Genomic DNA, 17,849 nt, shown 5'->3' with positions numbered 1-17,849 from the left:
CACTGGTTTCCAGAGACAACTGCACCACTAGGAACTGAACACCAGTTATTGTACAAGAAAAATCGTTAGTCTTTGGACTTTAATGCTCTTCTGGGTGGAGGATATTTAAGTGTGAACATACTACACTATGTGTTATATAATATCCAGCTGGGGAAGTGTTGCTTTATGAAGACTTCCACTGGTCTCTTAACCTACATATACTTGTGAGCGTCCAAGCACGTATATAATATATAATAATTATATATATATATATAATTATTTATATTATTTCACACCAAACCACATATACTATGTGTACCAGATAAATATAAATTATTTTGCTTATCTGTACAGGTTGGCTCAATATTGCTTGTCTAGTTCACACAATACATAGATATAAAGAATGAGAAATCCCATATAGTATATTTTCATAAAAACAAATTTATTGAATAATATAAAAATTGCACATTCACAAAAAATAAAAGAATCAAAGTCTTATCTGTAATCAAGGTGTAATTATACCAGTACTCACTGTCATTAGTCACCACCAGGGGCAGGCTGGGCTGGGGGGCACCTGCCCACCGGGCCGGTCACATAATGGGCTACCTTGGGCTGGATCACTTAGCCACTAGCCTTTTTTTCCCCTTTAAAATGGTCCTAATAGGCTGTTGAATCGAGGTTTCCCCCAGGGCTAAAATTTGCCACCCCTCCCCTGATCACCACTCAGTGGAGTCAGAAAACAAAAGATTGAATTACTGGTGGTTCAATTCCAATATTGGATACAGAGAAAGTTTGAGAAATATATCACATGTAATGACCTCAACACGTTTCGTCTACTAGAGACTTTATCAGGAGAACAAATTCACCTATATGTGCATTTATTACTTATACTATAACTGGTGGCCATTTTGCACATGCACAGTTCATATTCTTCAGTGCGCTTGCGCGGCTTGAGAATTAAGTGCAGATCGTTCGTGATTGCACCAAGTAAACACCTAGGAATGCCTCACATTACCTGTAAAATATATCAGAAACAGAGGCAGAGGATCTAAGAGACCTCATATATGTGGCTTAACAATTTCTTACAAGTGGCAGCCATAACAATTCCGTGCACGGCACCAGTTAGCTTATTGTGATGCACACCTGTCTCGTTCGCAAATTAGATAAGGGCAACATAACCAATATACACAGCCACAACATTAAAACCACCTGCCTAATATTGTGTAGGTCCCCCTCCCCTTGTGCCAACAAAACTGTTTTGACCATGCGAGGCATGGACTCCACAAGACCTGTGAAGGTGTCCTGTGGTATGTGGCACCAAGACGTTAGCAGATCCTTTAAGTACTGTAAGTTGTAAGGTGGGGCTTCCAAGGCTTGGACTTATTCTTACAGCATATTCCACAGATGCTCGAATGGACTGAGATCTAGGGAATTTGGAGGCCAAGTCAACACCTTGAACTCTTTGTCATGTCCCTCAACCCATTCCTGAACACTTTTTGCAATGTGGCAGGGTGCATTATCCTTTTGAAACATGTTACTACATTCAGGGAATACCGCTGCCATGGAGGGGTGTACTTGGTCTGCAACAAAGCTTAGGTAGGTGGTATGTGTCAAAGTAACACCCACATGAATGCCAGGACCCAATGTTTCCCAGTAGATTATAATCTAGAGTATCACAATGCCTCCACCGGCTTGCCTTCTTCCCATTGTACATCCTGGTGACTTCTCTTCCCCATATTAAACGATGCACACGCACCTGGCCGTCCACGATGTAAAAGAAAATGCGATTCATCAGACAAGGCCACCCTCTTCTATTGCTCCATGGTCCAGTTCTAGCGCTCACTTGCCCATTGTAGGATTTTTTGGTGGTGGATCATCATGAGCTCTCTAACCGTTCTGTGGCTACACAGCCCCATAGGCAGCAACCTTCGATCCACTGTGTGTTCTGACACCTTGCTATCATAGCCAGCATTACCTTTTTCAGAAATTTGTGCTATAGTAACTCTTCTATGGGATCGGACCAGCCAGGCTAGCCTATGCTCCTCATGCGCTTGGGTGCCCATGACCCTGTCGTTGGTTCACCGGTTGTCCTTTCTTGGACTACTTTTGGTAGGTACTAACCACTGCATACCGCAAACACTCCACAAGATCTGTCGTTTTGGAGATGCTCTGACCCAGTCATCTAGCCATCACAATTTGACTCTTGTCAAAGTCGCTCAGATCCTTACGCATACCCATTCTTCCTGCTTCCAACACATCAACTTCAAAAACTAAGTGTTGACTTGTTGTCTAATATATCCCACCACTTAACAGGTGCCATTATAACGAGATAATAACTGTTATTCACTTCACTTGTCAGCGATATTAATATTGTGGACGACTGGACTATATATATGTATTATATATACACACACACACGGATCAATTGTTTAATTTACATTAACAGTTAACTGATTTCACAATATTTGGAGAATTGCGGAAAACTTGTTTCATTTCCAATTGCTTTTGTCTTGTGTGAAATTTTTGATGTTCAACAAGTTTAAATTTCTGTGTAAAACATTTCCAACATTCAGAACATTTAAGGTTTCTCACCTGTGTGACTTCTCTGATGTTTAACAAGATTTGATTTCTCTGCAAAACATTTCCCACACTCAGAACATGTAAACGGTTTCTCACCTGTGTGAGTTCTCTGATGTCTTATAAGGTTTGGTTTATTTATAAACCATTTTTCACACTCCGAGCAAGGAAATAGTTTCTCACCTGTGTGAGTTCTCTGATGTTCAACAAGTTTAAATTTTTGTGCAAAACATTTCCAACATTCAGAACATTTATAAGGTTTCTCACCTGTGTGACTTCTCTGATGTTTAACAAGAGATGATTTATGTATAAAACATTTCCCACATTCAGAACATGGAAATGGTTTCTCACCTGTGTGAATTCTCTGATGTTTATCAAGATTTGATTTCTGTGTAAAACATTTCCCACACTCAGAACATGTAAACGGTTTCTCACCTGTGTGAGTTCTCTGATGTAAAACTAGATTTGATTTCTCTGCAAAACATTTCCCACACTCAGAACATGTAAATGATTTCTCACCTGTGTGAGTTGTCTGATGTCTTATAAGGTTTGGTTTATTTATAAACCATTTTTCACACTCCGAGCAAGGAAATAGTTTCTCACCTGTGTGAGTTCTCTGATGTTTAACAAGATTTGATTTACGTGTAAAACATTTCCCACATTCAGAACATGGAAATAGTTTCTCGCTTGTGTGACTTATCTGATGTTTATGAAGAGATGACTTAACCACAAAGCATTTCCCACCCTCAGGACATAGAAATATTTTATCATCTGTATGAGCTGTACTATGTGTAACAATATCTATGTTATCAGGAGAACATTTCTCATGATTAGAGACATCAGATGGTTTATCTGGATGTATAATTAGGGTAGTGGGGCTTCCTCCTGGGGAACCATGTGTGATGTTATCATCTTCTATTTCAAAATCTGTAGTAAAAATAAATTTTCCCTCTGAGATATTCCTGTGTTTGCATCCATCTGTTGGAAATAAAATAAATGTATGAAAATAAGACTTTGTATTTCACATTGATTGACATATTATAAAGACCAACATTTTCATACTATGAGTAAGTTGAAATGTCCAGCTGTTTAATTTCAATTTGTAAACTACAAACATTTCTTCACTATTAGAAAACTGCATTACAAGCACATTGCATAAACCCAGCCACAGTGACACGTAAATTACATCCAACTTGGACAATTCCAGCCAAAATGTGGACATTGGAGAGTAACATCTCCTAAGCATACCCATAGCCCAGCCAGCCTCCTACAACAGGAAGACTCATTAGCCAGGAAGCCTCATTGTCTAACTAGACTCTGCCATCACACGCAAACACTGGAGCTTCAAAAGTAGAGTACAGATAGGTTAAATGAGCAGCGAGTCCTGGATATGGGTTTACACTACTCTTGGTCTCACATCCTTGCACAGAACAGGACAGTATCAGAATAGAGTAAGACAATGGAGTAGGGCAGAGATGGGCAATAGAACAAAGTAAAGTATAAGAACAAAGCATGGAACAGAGTCAGATCAGAAAAATAAAGAACAACTGTCCAGAGCATCCAAGCACAAAGATTGGAGAGAAACTATTATGCAATGATGGGTGTATGTGTGAGAATGGGGAGATTGTGTGAAGAGAAGTTTGTGATGGGGTGTATGTGATCTTAGAGGGAGGAAGATAATCTCATGTTCTGCATTAGTATTACAGTGATAATATACAACGGAGGATCAAATATTCATGGTAATGTCACATGTGGTAATACAGGGAGATGGTTATGGATAATGTCACAGCAGGAAGTGTACAGGACATTCATGTGTAATTTCATGGAGTCAGACTGATGTCCCATGAGATAAACCAGACAGTGTGAGGAGGAGACTGGTCAGATCTCTGGGCTGGGAGCACACAATGATATGATGTGAGGAGACTGGTCAGATCTGTGGGCTGGTAGCACACAATTATATGATGTGAGGAGGAGACTGGTCAAGTCACTGGGCTGGTAGCACACAATGATATGATGTGAGGAGGAGACTGGTCAGATCTGTGGGCTGGGAGCACACAATGATATGATGTGAGGGGGAGACTGGTTAGATCTCTGGGCTGGTAGCACACAATGATATGATGTGAGTAGGAGACTGGTCAGATCTCTGGGCTAGTAGCACACAATGATATGATGTGAGGAGGAGACTGGTCAGATCTGTGGGCTGGGAGCACACAATGATATGATGTGAGGAGGAGACTGGTCAGATCTGTGGGCTGGGAGCACACAATGATATGATGTGAGGAGAAGACTGGTCAGATCTGTGGGCTGGTAGCACACAATGATATGATGTGAGGAGGAGACTGGTTAGATCTCTGGGCTGGGAGCACACAATGATATGATGTGAGGAGGAGACTGGTCAGATCTCTGGGCTGGTAGCACACAATGATATGATGTGAGGAGGAGACTGGTCAGATCTCTGGGCTGGGAGCACACAATGATATGATGTGAGGAGGAGAAGGGTCAGATCTGTGGGCTGGGAGCACACAATGATATGATGTGAGGAGGAGAGCAGAAGTCTACTAGGGACTGATGGCTCCTGACTACCCACTGGGCAAATACTTTTTTTTCATTAGTTTTTACTGACAGAGGAGGGTGTAGAGTAAAAGATTGTTTTAGTGTCTGAATAAGCAAAATATGTGACTCTTTTCTGTAATAAGTGTGTATTACTCACCTGTGCTGATATCTGTAGGGATTTCCTCCTCCTTACACTGCTGATCACCCCTCATATCCGTCTCTGTCTTTCCTTCTATAACTTCCACTTTAATATCTGTCAGGACATCGCCCTAAATAGTTCACAAAATAATACAAAAATATCATAATTAATAATCTGTGTGTAGAAGATCCACACCACTTTTTTACAGATCACATAATGAAAGGAAATTTTGGAATTTGGTGAGATCCTAAAATCTACCTGATACTGCTGTGGGATAATGAGATTTACCTGTGTACAATCTTGTAAATAAAGAGGACGGAGATATCTCTCTGGGGTATTTTTGTTACTGGATCCATCTGCAGGAAACACTGACTGATTACATTGCTTATATATGAGTACCAGATAATGTGTGTATCTAGATGGCCCTTAAGTCTCCTCTTACCTAGTGATGTGAGGGGCCGGGGATTCTCCATCTTCACGTCCTCGTACAGACCCTTGGGCCCTTCTAAATTCTCCAACTCATCCCGACACTGTATAGGAACCTGACATACACAATGACACAGTCATCATCCAGACACATGCCCTAATATTACTGTATTATGTCCCATTCCCAGCAGTCACCTCTCCGGTCACCAGCTGAACGATTTGTTTGGTCAATTCAAGGATCTTCTGGCCATTGATTTCTTCACGTATCAGTGATTGAGGTTCAGGCACCGTGATGGGGATCTGGGTTGTGCTCAATACTCCTGAAACACGGGGGCGGCTCTTGGGTGTCACTGTGTAATCCTGCGTATTGAGTGAGACATCAAAATAAATGAAGTGAAATGATCCATCTATTTAGAATTTTATTATTGGTTAATTGTGCAAAACAACCAAAAATGTTCTATTTTATAAATACGATCCAAAGCCTCTATGTAACTGTTTCCCAAATACAGGAAAGTGAAGTGTATATAGCATTTACTTCTCCTGCAGCTTCAGACAGTGAGCCCACCTATCAGAGTCCTCTATCTACAGCCGGCCCCCACGGATCCATCTTCTGCTTTGAACAAATTAGTGCAACCAGCAAAATGAGTTTAAAGTGGGGGTTAATAATAGACAGGCGACTCAGAATGGCCGACCTATGGAAGATAGTAGGTGAGGTAAGTGCAGATATAAAGAAGATAACAATTGTTTATTTATATTTTGTAGCTCTTTGGGCCGGTCCGTGGCCTCCGAGATAATTCTTTAATAAAGCTCTGCCTTAATCCCTCCCCGTTGCCTCATTTTCAAAGTAGGGGCTGTGCAGCCTATTGCTACAATGCACACCATCCTACGTCCTCTATTATGGCCTCCCCCTCCCCCACACATACTGCGGTGGGACCACTTCATATGCACTGAGGCCACGCTGTGATCTTCCTGGACATCCTATGGCAAGTAATATTTCAGAAACTACAGGTACACACACTAGACCAACACACACTGGGGACGCATACACTGCTAGACACTGGGCACGCATACACTGGTTCAGTACTGGGCACACATATATACGGCTAGACACTGGGCACGCATATACGGCTAGACACTGGGCACGCATACACTGCTAGACACTGGGCACGCATATACGGCTAGACACTGGGCACGCATACACTTGTTCAGTACTGGGCACGCATACACTGCTAGACACTGGGCACGCATACACTTGTTCAGTACTGGGCACGCATACACTGCTAGACACTGGGCACGCATATACGGCTAGACACTGGGCACGCATACACTGCTAGACACTGGGCACGCATATACGGCTAGACACTGGGCACGCATATACGGCTAGACACTGGGCACGCATATACGGCTAGACACTGGGCACGCATATACGGCTAGACACTGGGCACGCATATACGGCTAGACACTGGGCACGCATATACGGATAGACACTGGGCATGCATACACTTGTTCAGTACTGGGCACACACATACAGGGACAGACACACTGAGCACATATACACTGGTACAGACAATGGGATACATACACAGGGACAGACACTCCGGGCGCAAACACACAAGGACAGACACTCCGGGCGCAAACACTCAGGGACAGACACTCCGGGCGCAAACACACAGGGACAGACACTCTGCATTGTATGGCGGACACAAGGATGCTCTCGGCATTGTATGGCGGACACAAGGATGCTCTCGGCATTGTATGGCGGACACAAGGATGCTCTCGGCATTGTATGGCGGACACAAGCATGCTCTCTGCATTATATGGCGGACACAAGCATGCTCTCGGCATTTTATGGCGGACACAAGCATGCTCTCGGCATTGTATGGCGGACACAAGCATGCTCTCGGCATTGTATGGCGGACAAAAGCATGCTCTCGGCATTGTATGGCGGACACAAGGATGCTCTCTGCATTATATGGCGGACACAAGCATGCTCTCGGCATTTTATGGTGGACACAAGAATGCTCTCGGCATTGTATGGCGGACACAAGCATGCTCTCGGCATTGTGTGGCGGACACAAGAATGCTCTCGGCATTATATGGCAGACACAAGCATGCTCTCGGCATTGTGTGGCGGACACAAGCATGCTCTCGGCATTGTATGGCGGACACAAGAATGCTCTCGGCATTATATGGCAGACACAAGCATGCTCTCGGCATTATGTGGCGGACACAAGCATGCTTTCGGCATTGTAGGGCAGACACAAGAATGCTCTCTGCAATGCATAGCGGTCAAATGATCATGTAGAACAGTTATAAACCTTGCAATACATTTTGTATGGTGCATCCATGGGAGTATTTTCATTTAATTAAAAAATATATATATTTTTTTCATTGTTCATGCTAGTGTGGTTACAAGTAATCAGTTTTATTTAAAAGTATGTGTTATTTATCTTTAAAATCCCACCCAAACCCCAAGAAGAGGTACAGAGGGCACTTGGTGGGGTAGAGGGCTTTGGGAGGGTGGAAGGGCACACGCTACCATGGTTGGGACACCCTAAAGATTTGCGTACAGATGGGCAGAGGCAATCTGTTTAATGCTTTAATTTATACTTTTAGGGAGACTTCTAAACCTTTGGTAGACCCAACTACTAATAAATGAATGCTAAACCCGGGAACTCCCTGCTGCTGGATTCAGCTGCTCCACTTACATAACCAATGTGTGTCCTCCATCCACTGGTGTGCTGACTGCTTGTGGTAGCTCCGCCTACCAGTGCAATGGTTTGTGTGTTAGCGCTGCCATGTGTGACAGGACTCCACCTACCATTGCGTATTGCTTTTGTCTTGCCTAAATCAATGTGGCTAGGGCTAACGGTGTGCTAACTCAGCCTACTATTGGCCCCGCCTACCATTTATTGGTCCCTAATACATGAGGCCACTTTCAGAATTTTTCCCAGGGCCACTTTAAGTTCCCAACCCATCCCTGCCCAGAATCCCTACCTCTCCAGTCATGTCCCCGTTTTATTTATAACATTAGGTATGATGTCACTGTAACATTCCCAGAATCCCTCACCTCTCCAGTCATGTCCCCGTTTTATTTATAACATTAGGTATGATGTCACTGTGACATTCCCAGAATCCCTCACCTCTCCAGTCATGTCCCCGTTTTATTTATAACAGTAGGTATGATGTCACTGTAACATTCCCAGAATCCCTCACCTCTCCAGTCATGTCCCCGTTTTATTTATAACATTAGGTATGATGTCACTGTAACATTCCCAGAATCCCTCACCTCTCCAGTCATGTCCCCGTTTTATTTATAACATTAGGTATGATGTCACTGTAACATTCCCAGAATCCCTACCTCTCCAGTCATGTCCCCGTTTTATTTATAACATTAGCTATGATGTCACTGTGACATTCCCAGAATCCCTCACCTCTCCAGTCATGTCCCCGTTTTATTTATAACATTAGCTATGATGTCACTGTGACATTCCCAGAATCCCTCACCTCTCCAGTCATGTCCCCGTTTTATTTATAACATTAGGTATGATGTCACTGTGACATTCCCAGAATCCCTCACCTCTCCAGTCATGTCCCCGTTTTATTTATAACATTAGGTATGATGTCACTGTAACATTCCCAGAATCCCTCACCTCTCCAGTCATGTCCCCGTTTTATTTATAACATTAGGTATGATGTCACTGTAACATTCCCAGAATCCCTCACCTCTGCAGTCATGTCCCCGTTGTATTTATAACATTAGGTATGATGTCACTGTAACATTCCCAGAATCCCTCACCTCTCCAGTCATGTCCCCGTTGTATTTATAACATTAGGTATGATGTCACTGTAACATTCCCAGAATCCCTACCTCTCCAGTCATGTCCCCGTTTTATTTATAACATTAGGTATGATGTCACTGTAACATTCCCAGAATCCCTCACCTCTCCAGTCATGTCCCCGTTGTATTTATAACATTAGGTATGATGTCACTGTAACATTCCCAGAATCCCTACCTCTCCAGTCATGTCCCCGTTTTATTTATAACATTAGGTATGATGTCACTGTAACATTCCCAGAATCCCTCACCTCTCCAGTCATGTCCCCGTTGTATTTATAACATTAGGTATGATGTCACTGTGACATTCCCAGAATCCCTCACCTCTCCAGTCATGTCCCCGTTTTATTTATAACATTAGGTATGATGTCACTGTAACATTCCCAGAATCCCTACCTCTCCAGTCATGTCCCCGTTTTATTTATAACATTAGGTATGATGTCACTGTAACATTCCCAGAATCCCTCACCTCTCCAGTCATGTCCCCGTTTTATTTATAACATTAGGTATGATGTCACTGTAACATTCCCAGAATCCCTCACCTCTGCAGTCATGTCCCCGTTGTATTTATAACATTAGGTATGATGTCACTGTAACATTCCCAGAATCCCTACCTCTCCAGTCATGTCCCCGTTTTATTTATAACATTAGGTATGATGTCACTGTAACATTCCCAGAATCCCTCACCTCTCCAGTCATGTCCCCGTTGTATTTATAACATTAGGTATGATGTCACTGTAACATTCCCAGAATCCCTACCTCTCCAGTCATGTCCCCGTTTTATTTATAACATTAGGTATGATGTCACTGTAACATTCCCAGAATCCCTCACCTCTCCAGTCATGTCCCCGTTGTATTTATAACATTAGGTATGATGTCACTGTGACATTCCCAGAATCCCTCACCTCTCCAGTCATGTCCCCGTTTTATTTATAACATTAGGTATGATGTCACTGTGACATTCCCAGAATCCCTCACCTCTCCAGTCATGTCCCCGTTTTATTTATAACATTAGGTATGATGTCACTGTGACATTCCCAGAATCCCTCACCTCTCCAGTCATGTCCCCGTTTTATTTATAACATTAGGTATGATGTCACTGTGACATTCCCAGAATCCCTCACCTCTCCAGTCATGTCCCCGTTTTATTTATAACATTAGGTATGATGTCACTGTAACATTCCCAGAATCCCTCACCTCTCCAGTCATGTCCCCGTTTTATTTATAACATTAGGTATGATGTCACTGTAACATTCCCAGAATCCCTCACCTCTCCAGTCATGTCCCCGTTTTATTTATAACATTAGGTATGATGTCACTGTAACATTCCCAGAATTCCTCACCTCTCCAGTCATGTCCCCGTTTTATTTATAACATTAGGTATGATGTCACTATAACATTCCCAGAATCCCTCACCTCTCCAGTCAGCAGGTAGATGATCTCCAGGGTGAGATTTAATATCCTCTCACTCCTGTCCTTGTCCATCCTCAGGGAATCAGTGAATGATACAGAACAGGTTTCACCTTCATTTGACTTCTAGTAAAAGATCCTCTGATTTCTCACAGCTCAGCTGTCTAGGAATAAATATAACAATAATTATAAACATCACAGAACAGACATTTCACATAATTAGAAGCACTGAGGGCCTCATGTAGAGTTGGTTTTTTTGGTGCATTTCTTTGTGTAAAATACGTATTTCTGTACCTCATATGCACACAAATATGTGTAAGAGTAAGTCCCTATGTAGAGTGAGACATCTTATACTTACCATCCTGTACGCTTAGATAGGCTGAGCAAGGAAGGGAAGGGGGGAATGCACGCGCAGGTCAAGTACAGTAAGTGCATGTCGCATAATCTGTGTAGCATGTAGAGGTGGAAACACCAGCAGATAAGCCTGGAGGCAGCTTAACTAAGGATCTGGAGTTCACAGGACAACGGGAGCTAGCACTCCCCCACCACGGACATTAAGCGCGTCAACAACATGGCACCAAAACAAAGTGTGTTAATTGACATTGTGACTAACTTCAGAGATAAACGGTAAAGATACTAAGACATTTGTGTATAATCTCTAAGTAGACTAATCCATGAACATTGCAGATAGTTATACTGAACCTAACATCATTCTTATGTACTGTGGCTGCATCATCTGTTTAAGGAGCTTGGCTGTTGCGTTATGCAACTAATCATATATAAATTAACCTGAACACATTATAAAGACCTTATATTGTTATTTACTCGTCATTACAAACTGACTGTTTTGTGAGGCACAGTGGTAGAACGGTCCCCCCAGAGGGGTACACAACCGGTTGGTTTCATCCACTTAGCCCTGACCCAAAGATTATCTTGACAACAAAGCCAGAAACAGGGCTCTATATTCCAATATAACCACTATAAAAGCCAAGGGGCTGATTCATTAAGGAATGTAAATGCTGATATGTGCCGTATTTTGCATTAACTTGCACCGCGCCTGCCCAGAAATGGACTATTCACCAGTGAACACAAGTACAACTAATTCATCATTGATCACAAGGACACTTCAGGTAACCTAAGTTTTCATAGGTGGAACACAGAAGGAAGTCTCATTCAAGCTTTGGGCATCTCTAAGATACGTGTCTTTCAGTCGCACCATTTGCACCAGCTGCAGGGCAGGTGTAAGTGCACAGTGATAGTGATGATGGTCACATATGTTTGCTGCTAGAACATGTGTTTGCAATCAAGAGTTACCGTAAAAATGCATTTTTAAAAACCGCACATTAAGTTTGTTTTGTGTTCCGTAATGAATGAGGCCGACAGTGTTTAATAACCCAAACCTAGAAACAAGGTACAGGAGTTGTAATCACATCACTGGATACCATCCTTTCAAAAAGATTTCAAAGCCTTCATCACCCTACTAAGGCAACATAACATCAAATACGGGATGTACACACCCAGATCTCCCATCGAGGCCCAAGACCTCCTTCTTAAATTGGAAATTGCAACAGAGAAAGATCACCTACCCCAAAGACCCCCAAAAATGACTCCACAACATCTGCCCAAGGCGGAATGGGCCTCTGGGACTTGAGTAAGCATAAAGTGTCCTTCTCAAAATTGAAGGCAGATGTGGCCTCCTGGAGGTATTTCATCATCTACTGGTTGGGCAGGATCACAAGAGTCAAAATTAGTATTAGCCCTAAATGGTGGTTCCCCTCTCCCTGCTAAACAACGTCCATAAAGCCTATGTTCATATCATCTGGAACAAGAGGCCAACATCCTGAAGGAACCTATCACTAGAGGAGAAAGTGGATAAAATAAAGTACTATCTGGCTTTTAAACATTTCCGAAGTGGCTGAATCGTATGCCCACAGAGGCACATCCTCCTCGCTAGACATCGAATCCGGCTACCTAAACTGGCCTGACCTGACCCCACGTTTAGCAAAGGCTTCCAAATCTGCTACCAACTTTAAAATTCTCAACTAAACTCTGGGACTCATATTTGTTGAAACTGAACATCACCTCCCTATGAATTGTCTCTGGGGTAATTCTGCTTTCCGGCTGGGGACATCTATGGCCAAGTTTACTAACGACCTCTAAGCTGACCTTAAATTTCCCACTGACTTCAATCAGAGGTGGCTGTCCCTTGCTGACCTCTAAAAGAGTCACTCTCTCACATTCTAAACGCATTTGAATACCTTCAAATTTCTTGTACTCCCTACCTCCAACCCACACGCTTTGCGACCTCACTCCATTTGAAAGCATTTTCAGACCCCAGCCCACATGCAAGTGAATGAGATTCCAGATTGATGTCATTCCACTTGGCACTGCCCAACCTATGTGAACCCAGTACGAGGCGGAGTGGGAGAGGGATCTTGTCGCCCCACCACCAGATGAGGAGGCCTGGGAGGACACCAGTGACACTACAAATGATAGTAAGCACTGGCGCCCATGAATTTGATGGCGCTTGTAGTACTACAAGCACCAGCATGGAAAACACTCATAGGCTGTCAGTGCATGCTGACACTTATTAACTATCTTGGATGCCAGGCCTTTCATTACCTCCCTTCCATCTTATTCTTTCCCACCACAGCGCTGTCTGTCAATGCTACCTCCAATATCTCTCCCTCCTGACTGAATCAAGAAATAACCCCTCTCTACACATTAACTCTATTTACTATCCTGTTTTCACTCACTATTATTCTCTTGCTCCAACAACCCTATACTCAGTCATTTACACTTCAATCTCTATGCTTGAACTCTATTCTCTTTCCTTTGCTGCCTGTTGACCCTCTCCGTTCTCCTTTTCAGTCAATCCTTGCATCATCACCAGGCTTCTGTACGGTGCTAAATTCAACTGTGTCTGCTATATAAAAAAAACCTGAAATGACCGTGCAACAGTTTATATTGTCATGTGCAAGTTCCGGTGGAGGGGAGGGGGGGGCACAGGGAGAGAGACGCTGAAGGAGGGGAGGGGGACAGAGAGAGAGACACGCGGAAGGAGGGGGACACAGGGAGAGACGCTGAAGGAGGGGAGGGGGACAAAGAGAGAGAGAGAGACGCTGAAAGAGGGAGACACAGGGAGAGACGCTGAAGGAGGGGAGGGGGACACAGAGAGAGAGAGATGCTGAAAGAGGGGGACACAGAGAGAGAGAGACGCTGAAGGAGGGGGACACAGAGAGAGAGATGCTGAAGGAGGGGAGGGGGACACAGAGAGAGAGATGCTGAAGGAGGGGAGGGGGACACAGAGAGAGAGAGAGAGACGCTGAAGGAGGGGGACACATGAAGAGAGACGCTGAAGGAGAGGAGGGGGACAGAGAGAGAGAGAGATGCTGAAGGAGGGGAGGGGGACACAGAGAGAGAGAGACGCTGAAGGAGGGGGACACATGAAGAGAGAGACGCTGGAGGGGAGGGGGACACAGAGAGAGAAAGACGCTAAAGGAGGAGGACACAGGCAGAGACGCTGAAGGAGGGGAGGGGGACTCAGTGTGTGATACAGAGTGATATGGTGAAGGAGCGCAGTAATATGATGAAAGGGCACAATGTGAAGGGGTCTAAATAAATCTTACGTCATTTTGACCCAACCACTTAAAAAACGGGACTACCTGGTAATTATTTTGGCTATGGGGTGCCTTGGAAAAATGATGGTGACCCTAAGGGTGCCTCGAACTGAGAAAGTTTGGGAACCACTGCCCTAGTCTGTGTGTGTATATTAGGGAATTTAAACTGTAAGCCCCAATGGGGCAGGGACTGATGTGAGTGAGTTCTCTGTACAGCGCTGCGGAATTAGTGGCGCTATATAAATAAATGGTAATAATAATAAATTAATAATAATGTTAGTGGTACTTGGCGTGGGGGTGGTTGGGTAGGAGGTGATAGTAGGGGGGGGGGGCTGTGGGGTAATGGAGGGGTGGAAGGAGGGGGATTTGGGCTAGTCATGGTGTGTGAGCCCCTCTGTGGTGTATGGGGTGTAGCTGGTGTGGATATCCAGTCTCTCACAGCTCTGCCATTACAATAACCAGCTCTGCTATTACTAACAGCCCTCTGCTGACTGCAGCACGGAGCCCAATGAGGATTATGCAGCAGCTGATGCGGGAGCTCACACCACATGTATGAAGTCCTGATCGCTGGGAGGCTGCACATAAACAGGGGGTAATGGCCTCTATGGAGGTAATTCCCGCTGTCTGGTGCAGAAGGAGTAATATATTATTATAGGAAGAAATTACCTCCGACTTACACAGGTCCCGGATGTAGATGTTCCTTATAGATGATTGATGGCAGCTCTCCAGGTACTAACATGGCGTCTGAGAGACCATGTGACCACGCCCCCTGTGCAGCGTCACTAGTTCGTTATCTGTAACACCAATATTGTGTGTGGGAGACTAAGGGAAAATGGCCGCCGCTATTCTGCATTAAGGACAATACACTAACATACTGTTGTACTCTAGTAAATAATTGTTACGTGCTAGATCAGCGAGAGCTAACCTGTGACACTCCAGGTGTTGTGAAACTACAAGTCCCGGCATGCTTTGCCAGTAGATAACTAGCTGATAGCTGGCAGAACATGCTGGGACTTGTAGTTTCCTGGAGTGTCACAGGTTAGCCATCACTGTGCTAGATAAATGTCTTGCAGGAATATATTTGTACAAGATTAGTGTACTATAAAGATACTTGGAATTTGCTTATCTGAACACGCTCTAGAGGTCATCCAAGGTGTCTGGCAGATTCTTGTTGCATAAAAACACACATGGGGGAAATAACCATATAGTGTAGTCATTTTTAAACATGGGAGTTTCTCCCCTTCCAGAGTAAAGTATTTGTTTTCCTCTTAGAAGCCCTTGGTGTAACCACATAAAATAAACTATGTGGATTATCAGGTCCAGGGATCCGCCTGTAGATGTTTTTCACCTGCTCCAGGTGGTTGTACTCTGTATTTTCCCCCCAATATATGAGGGGATTCCAGCATTGTGTTGACCTGTGAGAGGGGGATATGTGGATGTTCAGAAGACTGGATGTATAAAGGCTATTTTAAGATAGGTTTTAGTAAGTGTAAGCACAAAATGGTGTTGGTCGCTGAAAACACTTTCTGAGCCGGTCAATATTTGAGAGTTAGAAGAATCACTGTCTGACTTTTTTTTATTACTTATTTTATAATATAAACTGCATTTTAGGTCTTAACAGCTGTACATTCTGTGGATCACTTGCAGCTCTGTGACACTAGATGGCGCCAGAGCCATTAAAGTGTGTAGAAAAGAGTGAGTCATTATAATCTCATATGCTGCAGGGGCTGTATGATATAGCTACTAGATCAGGGGTACGCAACCTGCGGCTCTCCAGGTGTTTGTGAAACTACAAATCCCAGCATGCCTTGCCACCGATCTGCTGGTTATCTACTGGCAAAGCATGCTGGGACTTGTAGTTTCACAAACACCTGGAGGGCTGCAGGTTGCCTACACCTGTACTAGATAGTACTTCATTCATTAGTGTGGCTGCTAAATTACATGAGGCTGCTGTCGTCTATTCACATGACTTTCTCATCATCTCCATTTGGACTGCAGCCAGAAAGGATTTTTATATGGGAAAATAACAGAAGTTTATATTTCATTTCACTTAATTTAATTGAATTTAATTTGCATTTGTGTTTTTATTTAATTATATTGTATATAGTAAATATGACTTGTGTATTTGACAATTTATTGTATGATTATATTGTGTACAAGGAGGGTAATGATTAGGGCAGTGATTTTAGCCTACTATCCAGGAATTTCCGGGAGGCTTCCGAATTTCGGGCAGTCCTCCGGGATTACTGGAAGAGTAGGCAAACCTCCCAGATCTTAGATTCACGGCATTGAATATCGGGGGTTGGGCTTAAGCTATTCATTGCTGTGAATTTCGGCATTTTATAGTGGGGACGGAGCTATGGTGACACAAAGACGTCACCACGCCCCCTCCTAACCCTGTCGCATGACCTGTTCTCCCGGAGGACAGAGTCAGAATGTTGGCAGGTATGATTTTAGCATTTACTGCTAACACCGTCAAGTCATTTCCCTATGTTTCCCCATGCTACACTTGCTGTTGACGTAAACCTATGCGCATATGTTAATGTTGTAGAGCTCCGGCTGAACGTATGCACATGTGTTTTTCGTGGATGCATCTGTTCCTACTAACATTCGAGTCGCAGCTCTACATGAGCCCCTGTATATTTAGTTTAGTGCAGTGGCGGATCCAGAGGGGGGCGATACCTTTACATGGCGGCCGAGAGGGACAGTCAAAACGAAGGAGGGGGCGAGGACCACCAATCAGAGTGCATGAGGGGTGTGGCTATGCTCACCCCCCACCACCTCCTAAAATAAGTCTAGGTCTGCCACAAAGTGGAGTTGCACACACAAAAAGGGTGTGACAATGCGACATAGGGTATATGGTCATGTCACAGGGGGTATTTACATGCCATGTTCCCCAGAGACATACTTAGCGCTTCATATATGCTAGGCCTTCCCCAACTACCCAGCAATGGTGGCAAAGGCGGCGACCCGGTGGTGTATTGGCGGGATGGTGTAAAGTAAGAGAAGTATTAGACTACGAGGACATGAACTGACACTGGGGGGAAGTAGGTTCAGAGGAAATGTGAGGAAAACTACTTCACAGAAAGGGTAGTAGATAAGTGGAATAACCTCCCATCAGAGGTGGTAGAGGATAATACAGTAGAGCAATTTAAACAGGCTTGGGATAGACATAAGGATATCCTTCCAGCAAAAAAAAAAAATAGATCTCGTATCTTAGGAAAGCAGGATATAATCATACTTGCCTACTTTTGAAGGCAGCTGTCCGGGAGGGGGTCCGCCGAGGGGGGCGTGGCCATGCACGGTG

The 17,849-nt window shown here is 43.8% G+C and overlaps 2 protein-coding genes across 2 annotated transcripts; both read right to left on the bottom strand.

Annotated features, from left to right (window-relative positions):
* Positions 1-1,837: 1,837 nt before the first annotated feature.
* On the bottom strand, positions 1,838-5,366 carry LOC142109116 (uncharacterized). Its single transcript, XM_075193165.1, has 2 exons — positions 5,267-5,366; positions 1,838-3,534 (listed from the first exon to the last, which is right to left on the bottom strand). Exons 1-2 carry the CDS (start codon positions 5,319-5,321, stop codon positions 2,558-2,560), a joined length of 1,032 nt encoding a protein of 343 aa, XP_075049266.1. The 5' UTR covers positions 5,322-5,366; the 3' UTR covers positions 1,838-2,557.
* LOC142108370 (gastrula zinc finger protein XlCGF53.1-like) lies at positions 5,342-15,364 on the bottom strand. Its single transcript, XM_075191995.1, has 6 exons — positions 15,220-15,364; positions 10,929-11,086; positions 5,870-6,034; positions 5,691-5,790; positions 5,507-5,604; positions 5,342-5,362 (listed from the first exon to the last, which is right to left on the bottom strand). The coding sequence occupies exons 2-6, from the start codon at positions 10,995-10,997 to the stop codon at positions 5,342-5,344; spliced, it is 453 nt and encodes a 150-aa protein (XP_075048096.1). The 5' UTR covers positions 10,998-11,086; positions 15,220-15,364.
* Between the last annotated feature and the right edge of the window lie 2,485 nt (positions 15,365-17,849).

Source organism: Mixophyes fleayi, chromosome 12 (genome assembly GCF_038048845.1).
Source record: "Mixophyes fleayi isolate aMixFle1 chromosome 12, aMixFle1.hap1, whole genome shotgun sequence".
Classification (NCBI taxonomy): domain Eukaryota; kingdom Metazoa; phylum Chordata; class Amphibia; order Anura; family Limnodynastidae; genus Mixophyes; species Mixophyes fleayi.
The sequence above is the reverse complement of the archived record's forward strand: the minus strand, read 5'-3'. Positions and strand labels throughout refer to the sequence as shown.

Coding starts and splice junctions, on each gene's coding strand:
- LOC142108370 (XM_075191995.1), bottom strand. CDS start 10,997: ATGGACAAGGACAGGAGTGAGAGGATATTAAATCTCACCCTGGAGATC. Junction 6,035..10,928: donor TCTACCTGCTGACTGGAGAG/GTGAGGGATTCT, acceptor CTCAATACGCAG/GATTACACAGTGACACCCAA. Junction 5,363..5,506: donor TTATCCCACAGCAGTATCAG/GTAGATTTTAGG, acceptor ATGTCCTGACAG/ATATTAAAGTGGAAGTTATA.
- LOC142109116 (XM_075193165.1), bottom strand. CDS start 5,321: ATGAGGGGTGATCAGCAGTGTAAGGAGGAGGAAATCCCTACAGATATC. Junction 3,535..5,266: donor CCCTACAGATATCAGCACAG/GTGAGTAATACA, acceptor TATTTCCAACAG/ATGGATGCAAACACAGGAAT.